A 7755-nucleotide genomic window follows, 5' to 3' on the forward strand; every position below is an offset into this window, starting at 1 on the left:
GGGGGAGCAGGTAAGAGGTAGGGAGAACCCCACCCTGGCAGGCTCTCCTGCCCAGCTCAGGCCGGGCTTCTCTGGAAGTCACGGGCCTTCGAAGGCCCTGAAGCAGGAGGAGCTCCATGGTCCTAGCTGCCTGCTGGCAGTCGAGGGGACGGGGGGCAGAACAAGCCACCTGTGCCCGATGTGTTGACGGGAAAGACAGGAGGAAGTAAACAGACAGGTGCTGGGCTGCAGACAGACAGGCAGGACCGGAAGAGGGGGCAGGACGACTGAGGAACGCTTCAGGTCTCTGTCCAAACTCTGACTAAGCTGACTCGACTTCTCTCATGTGCTCAACTTGTAGGAGAAAGGCCAGTGGACTAGGATCTGTGCTGGCCTGACCCACCTGGAACCCATGCCCTGACCAATTCTCGGGGCCCTCCCTTCCAAGCACAGACAGGCAGTACTGTAACCCGCAATGGGCTCGGGCGGGGAGGCTCAGGATCCACCGAGGCGGCCCCAGGCTTTGGCAGGTACTGCCGACTCCTGGCACCCTGACCAGCTCTCCCAAACAGCCTGAAGGGGTATGACTAGTGCTCTGCGCACGCCCATGGTGCTTCTGGTGCTTCTACTGAAGCGTCTGCCTGCAGGGGATGGGGCAGACTCTCTCACCCCTTGTCCCCGGGACCTCAGTCCATGGCACAGGGAGGGGTTGCACAGAGGCCTGCACCAAGAGGAAGTGCTTCCCTCAGGAGCACAGCTTGTAGTGCAAAGCTGAAGCTGCACTAGGCCTCAGGAGCCGTGGGCGCCACCTTGGTAAAGTCTACCTCCTGGCCTGTAAGAGGACAGGCTGCCATCCTCTACAGCCACGGGCCACCCCACCTTCCTCCCGACACACACCTCATCTGGGGGCGGTCTCAGCTCTTCCGTGTAGTTCTGTATCACCTGCTCCGGTACCAGCTTTGGAGTGGCCTCTAGGAGAGAAAAGAAGAGAAACAGTGTCCCTGGAGTGCAAACTGGAGCTGGTGATGCCAGACAGGCAGGAAGACGAGGAAGGTCCAAGCTGCCAGGAGTAACGTTAGGAGGCGAAAGATGGGACAAGTTAGCGTGCAGGAGCAAAGAGGCCTCGCACCAGGTGCCAGCCCCGACCAAGCCCACCCTTTGGGGTCCAGGAGCCCTGGAGGTGGGCAGACACAGAGCCCATCCCAGCTCTGAGGAGCTGCACTGCTCCTTAACTGCACCCGTGTCCAGTCAGTCAAGCAAGCAGACCCAGGCTCTCCAGAGGGCGCCCAAGGAACGAAAAACCACTGCTAAGGCAAACTGAACGGAAGCGTGTCCTGGAGGCATTATTACTCCTTTAACTTTCTCAGTCTCTCATGAAATTCTCAGCCTGTAAAGTCAGGTGAAGGAGTTGAGTGCACTGGGCATTGTGCGTGTGGACGGCCCAGACACCCCTGACGCAGTGGCTGAGTCAGGTTGGTGACTAGAGGATGCCGGGAGCACATGGGCAGGGGTCCGCAGGGACAGCGTGTGATGGTCCTGAATTTCAGGCAAAAAGCCTGGACTTGTTCTGTGAAGGCCAACGCACTTCCCCCTTGAACTCAGCTCTGTCTTCGCTTCTGGTTTAACCGGGGCAAAACCCTCTGGCAGGCAATTCGGGTACACACCCCTCCGGCTTGTCTCTACGGACTAAGGGATCTGCCACACGCCACTGCTCAATTCCTACGGTGAGAGATTCCAGGGGGAAAAGCAGCCCTGCCAGGAGGTTTCAGGTGATAATGGTAGACTCACGAGAACCGGCCCAGCTCAGGTGGGAGCAGAGCAGGGGCACCAGGGGCCCAGCACCGCCCGAGCACAGCTCCTCCTGCCACCTCACACTCTGCTCCAACTGTTCATGCCTGCCTTCTGGACCAGAGGGCGTCCTCTGCACACAGGCCCATGGGTGCCAACATGCAGGAGCCTGAGAGCCCAACAGCCGCAACCCCGGGGGCCAGCTACTGGTGGGGAGCCCTCGGTGTAGCAGAGGGGGTGAGACTAGAATCACGGGACCTGGGGTCTAAGCCTGGCTCTTCTGTGTGACCAAATCCTGTCACCCGAGTGCTGGTTCCTTTGTCTGAAAAGTGGAAACACGACACCTATCAGGACTGCCACTGTTGTATTCACTGCTCTGTGTGGAGAACAGCTACAGGCAAAGGCCATGCACGCGTGCGCGCACAGATACACACACATACGTACGTATGTACACACACACACACGAACATACACACACACACACACACTCCCAGGACCCTGAGTCTGGTCACCATGCCAAGAAAGCCAGGCCCACACACAGTGACCGCCGGCTCGGGATGCCGTCCTGCTAAGTGGGAAGCTCCACCTGGACCGAGGGGAGGGGCGTTGTAGAAAAGCCTGGTGGCCACAGGCCAGTATCCAGATTCAGATGAACCCGGACCCCATCTGCCCAGAGAAGCCCTGGGCCCACCTCTGGTGAGGTCCAAGCTCAGCACCCCATCACCTCACCCCTCTCCCTGCAGACTTCCACTAGCCACGTTCTCAAAGAGGCCAGCCAGGTGACCCTCAGCTCCATGAAATAGACAGTTGGCCTGTGTCCTTTCTGGGCAAACCTGAGTGCCCGGGAAGCTGCCTGCCTGCCTGCCCTGCCCAGGTCCCATCTCCACCTCCAAGGCCAAGTAAGAAAGCAGTGTGCAGAGCCCTGGGCTGGGATCAGGAGCACCGAGGCCCAACCTGAACACCGGGCAAGGAAAACCCTGCCCCTCAGTGAGCCTCCCTCCCCCATGCCGGGGTGGGGTGGGTGTCAGAACAATGCCTGTGATGAGAGAAGCCACGGTCACCGTGTGCCAGGTCCTTCCTCTCCTATTCCCTCCATAACCACATGCTAAGTAGGTGGTTCCCAGCACACACCCAGAGAAACGTGCAGATCACAGAGCGTGTACGTGATGGAGCCAAGACTGAGACCCAGGACCTGAAATTCTGCTCCTTCCACAAGGCTGTAGTCTCTTCAAAGGTCATCTGGCTTTTAAGCATCTCTGAGTCTATGGCCAAATGATAGAGGCCAAGCCAGCCAGCTTTAGAGAGACACCAAGTTAGCACCCCACAACCCTCGGTGGTGGTCAGCAGCACCTGCCAGGGTCCTGACATCCATCTTTCCAGCCAAGCCATGCAGTCACCAAGGAACCCCTCAGGCAGCCCCACATGGGGGGCCAAGGGCAGAAGGACTAGATTTGTCTGGTGTCATTTCTGAGACTAGCCCTGAGGGAAGGGGACAGACCTGCCCCTCTATTCTCAGTCAGCAGCTGGTGCAAGGCCTCATCTTGTACCTTTGTGCCTACAAAGTCACAGGTCCTCAAGAACAAGACCCTCATTTAAACTGTGTCAAGAAGAGAAGACCTGAACTCTGGGTCTTCAGTGGAAAATAACGATCCCCAGGGACCACCCCTGCACCAGCAGGCTGGAAGAGGAGACGATAAGCCCATCGCCCCAAGGGGCTGAGGAAAGAGAGCAGGACACGGAACTGAAGGATGAACAACCGACGCAGTAGAGTCAGAAGCAGCAAGACTCGGAGGAGGCTGAGCAAAGGCCAGAGTGCGTTGGTGAACACAACTACCTTTCACGGACACATTCCTCAATCTCTTAACTGAGCTGTGACTTTTAGAGGCCGGGCGGGAGGCGGGAGGGCTGGCGGGCTGGGGTGCGCGGCTAAGACACACAGGGAGTCCAATGGCCGACATCAGAATACTCGTCATGCCTGCACAGGGTATGAGATCAGACATGCAGAGAGGGGAGACACATTAACAGGAGTCATTCAGCACATGACATCAACCCAGCAGAGCTCAGGGAGGCAGGACGGTGAAAGGCCAACAGGCCTCCCTGGCAAAGCTGGCCACTCAAGGCTGGCAGGGCCAACCCAGGCCAGAAAGCAGAGAACCGCAAACCAGCCCAGCTCGGGGGAGCCCTGACCTGAAGGTGGCCCCCAGATGTCTGCACAGGCAACTCATCTCCAGTGCCCAGGGGACACCAGTGGGGCAAGGCCGCTGGCTTCCGGAAGGCAGAGGACAGAATGCCGCCCCAGAAAGCAGCCTGCTGGGGTCCTGACATCCCTCCCAGCTGTGCAGCAGTGGGTGGCATCTTTCTGTGCCAAGCAGGGAGTGGGAACAGAATGGGCAGCACGGAACAGCCAAGCTGCAGAAATCTGACAGGTCCTGGGCAGGGCTGACTTCAAGAGCTCCCAGTCTTCTCCTTGCATTTTTCCTGCAGATGTCAGGCCTGGCCACGCCTACTGGGCTCCTGGTCACTTTTTGCCTCCATGCAGTACTGTCTGCTTTGGCCACGGAAAACTGAGAGTGGCCCATCCGGCCTGTATCGGTGCCCTGGCCTTCAGTGACACAGTCCCTCAGAAATGCTCCCACAGTCAAGGCTCAAATGGCCCCTTTGCCCCACGGTAGAGGTGGGCATGAGGGAGGTCTCAGGATTTTCTGAATGCTCAGCCCTCCTTAGGGCTCTGCTTCCCCACGGCTACAGGCCTGAGGTCTCATCTGTCAGCTCGGTGCTCCACACGTGCCAGTAAGCCCCTCGCCCCACACTGCTCCCTCCACACCCTGATTACCCAGTGTGCTCACGGTCCCTGTGCCTGCCAGGTCCTCTGCCTCCTGTGCTGTCCACAATCTCACCCAAGCCTTCCTGTCTGCCATCAGTCAGTCTGGCTCAAAAGTCCCTCCTTCTCAGGGGAAAGGGAGCTTGGTGCTTCTCCTCAGAGCCCCTCTCTCCCCCAAAGAGTGGCTAGGGCAGTTAGTTGCACAGAGCTCTGTTTCTCCTCCAGTCCCTGTCCCATGGACAGGCCAAGGCAAGCAGTAGGTCCCACCAGGTGACACAGAGGGGTTCCCAAGGCTGTAAATCTTCACGCCTCCTCTTTCTCCCACGGAGCAGCTGGTCGATCCAAACCGTCTACCTTTTGTTTAGCAGTCAAACACTACCACTGTGCCACCAGGGCTCCTTAAGCACTCTTTGCAAAACAAAACCAAACTGCCGTTGAGTCAATTCTGACCCATAGTGACCCCCACTGGGTTTCCAAGGCTGTGAATCTTTACCAAAGCAGACTGCCTCATCTTTCTCCCACAGAGCAGTTGGTGAAGTAGAACCACCAACCTTGTAATTAGCAGTCAAATGTCTCAACCACTACACTGTCAGAGTTCCTTTAGGTAATCCCAGACCCTTGCCAAGAGCTCTGGTAGCACAGTGCCTGGGGCATCTGACTGCAAACCAGAAGGCTAGTGGTTCAAACCCACCAGCCACTCCGCAGAAGCAAGACTCAGCAAGCTACTTCCAGACAGATTTACTGCCTTGGAAACCCAATGGGGGTTGCGATGAGTGGGAACTGACTCGATGGCTGTGGGTTTGGTTTGGTTTTTTGGTTTCAGACCCTTAGAGTTTCTAGACTCTTAAATTTCCTAACTTGGGTCTCTTATTCATGGAGGGACTCCAGACCATACCCACCCACCAAGTTATGCCAATGAGGTTATTCTTGGTTCAGGGCTGGAATCTGAGTTCAATCAGGGGCAATGATTCAATCAACCATGCCTATGTAATGACTTGGAAAAAAAAAAAAACCTTGCTGCCACTGAGTCAATTCTGACTCACAGCGACCCCACAGAACAGATAACTCCCAACACGGTTTCCAAGGCTGTAAATCTTTATGGAAGCAGACTGCCTCATCTTTCTCCCAAGAAGCAGCTGGTAGGTTTCAAAAGACGACCTTTCGGTTAGCAGCCAGATATTTTAACCACTGCGCCACCAGAACACAGAAGCTCGGTAAGCTCCCAGATTGGGGAAAGATACTGATTTTTTTGGAGGTTCACCCGTTCCTTTGTGTGACATGAAGGCGCCAAGCTGGGGCCTCTCCAGAGTTTCTTCATTTACATCCCTTTTGCTGCAGGAAAGTTCTAACTGCGAGGATGGTACGTTGCTGTGTTGTAGTCTTCATTCTAGTGAAATATCAAATACGAGGGAGCAGGGGAACCAGTTGGTCGGAAATGAGAGTGTCATGGAGGCCCCAAGCTATGGTTGGGGTCCAAAGTCTCGGGCAGACCTGGCAGTCTGGAGAACTATGCCCCTGAACTTGTGACCTATGGCTTCGTCCTGGCGGTCAGGATCTGAGGAAGAAATACAGCATCTGCCACTGGCATCAGGGAGGCTGTTTAGACTGGGAGTCAGAGCTGGGCTCAGGAAAGCGGAAACAGACTCCTTTATACCTCCAACTCCTGCCGCACTCGCTCTGAGTGACTTTTCTCCTCACACTTCTCACCCCCAAAACGACTCCAGTATCTGTGGGGCTGTCTTTCCCCACCACTAGGTCCACAGGGGCCGGGATTTTGCTCACAGCTGCATGTCCAGCACCTGGGACAGTGCCTCGGCCCCAGGAAGCTGGGGTACATGTGGGCTGACAAATAAATGTGTCCTTGACCACCAGTGAGTGTCCCTCCATCCTGAGGCCACCATCATGTGCCCAAGAGGCCAGCCTGAACAGCACTTGGGCCCTTTCCGATGCTGGACCCTGGATCCAGTCACCAAAGCATTAATGAGGCAAGCTGGAAGCCTGGGGAGATACAGCCTGCTCTGGCTTTTGAAAAAGTTTGAAAATTTCTCACACCCAACACTTTACGATACACATCCGCTGGGGGGGGGGTTAGGGAGTGCACCAGGCATAAGCCAGCACGTCGTCCTCAGCTGCAAGGTCTCAGGCACAGCCACCCAAAATCCCAACAACCCCAAACCACCTCAATGGCCTGGGCAGCCACAGCGTTTCCACCCCCACGTGGCAGGATTTTCACGTTATCTATCGGAAGCCCTGGAGAGTGGAGCCCGACACCCAGTCAAGCCTCCCACGTCCCAATTTTCAAACACTCCCTTTCTATCACCAAGAGTCAGCCTTTCACCTGGAGGCCTGGGTTTAGGGTCTAAGACCATCCTCTATCACCTCGGACCGCGACGGCAGATTCAAGGCCCAGCGTCACTGCTCTCCGCCCAAATGGTCTTGGGCAGAATGCTCACTGTCAGGAAGCATCAATGCACGATGCAGACACTAGCTCCTTCCTCCAGGCCAGGCAGGGGAGGGAAGGGCAAGGTGGGGCACCTTGGGCCCACCATTCTCCCCACCCATGCCCAACCTACAGAAGGCTGGGCTCTGTACCAGTCAGGGAGGCTTCACTTGGACGCCCCAAGTCTGCATCTCAACTAACCAAAAAAAACCAAACCCACCGCTGTTGAGTTGATCATGACCCATGGCAACCCCCACTGGGTTTCCAAGGTGGTAAATCTTCATGGAAGTAGATAGCCAAGTCTTCCTTCCTCAGAGTGGTTGGTGGGTTTGAACTGCCAACCTTCTAGTTAGCAGTCAGATGCCTCAGGCACTGCGCCACCAGAGCTCCTTGTATCTCATCCAGTCATCTCAAAAACACAGGAGCCCACAGTCCTGCAATATCACCATGTGTTTGTGAATCTACCTGCAAAACCCTATGCCCAAACTCTCACCTCACTGAGGCTGCAGCATCGGTCTGAGTCTATAAACAGCCCCACTGAGAAAGGACAGTCTCCACCTTGCCTCTGGGGGCTGAGTCGTGCACCTTCTCACTCCCTGGTCCCTTAGGCATTGGCCGACCATTGGTTCTTGATCATATGCCATCTTTTGAAATGGATGAACATCAACTAGTTCTTTTTGGTACAGTGACTCTGTGTATTCCTTCCATCTTCTTTTGATGCTTCCTG

General features: G+C 56.0%; 1 protein-coding gene across 1 annotated transcript in view; it reads right to left on the reverse strand.

Annotated features, from left to right (window-relative positions):
• The window catches only part of DTX2 (deltex E3 ubiquitin ligase 2), a 36738-nt gene that overhangs the window by 9736 nt on the left and 19247 nt on the right, over positions 1-7755 (reverse strand). Inside the window, exons 4-5 of the mRNA XM_007942360.2 lie at positions 3602-3742; positions 859-950 (exon numbers count right to left, since the gene is read on the reverse strand). Of these exons, the coding sequence (XP_007940551.1) occupies positions 859-950; positions 3602-3742 (233 nt within the window). The remainder of the gene's footprint in view (positions 1-858; positions 951-3601; positions 3743-7755) is intronic.

This window comes from Orycteropus afer, unplaced genomic scaffold (assembly GCF_000298275.1).
Source record: "Orycteropus afer afer isolate SDZICR_OR568_19922 unplaced genomic scaffold, OryAfe1.0 scaffold00006, whole genome shotgun sequence".
In the NCBI taxonomy this organism is placed as follows: Eukaryota; Metazoa; Chordata; class Mammalia; order Tubulidentata; family Orycteropodidae; genus Orycteropus; species Orycteropus afer.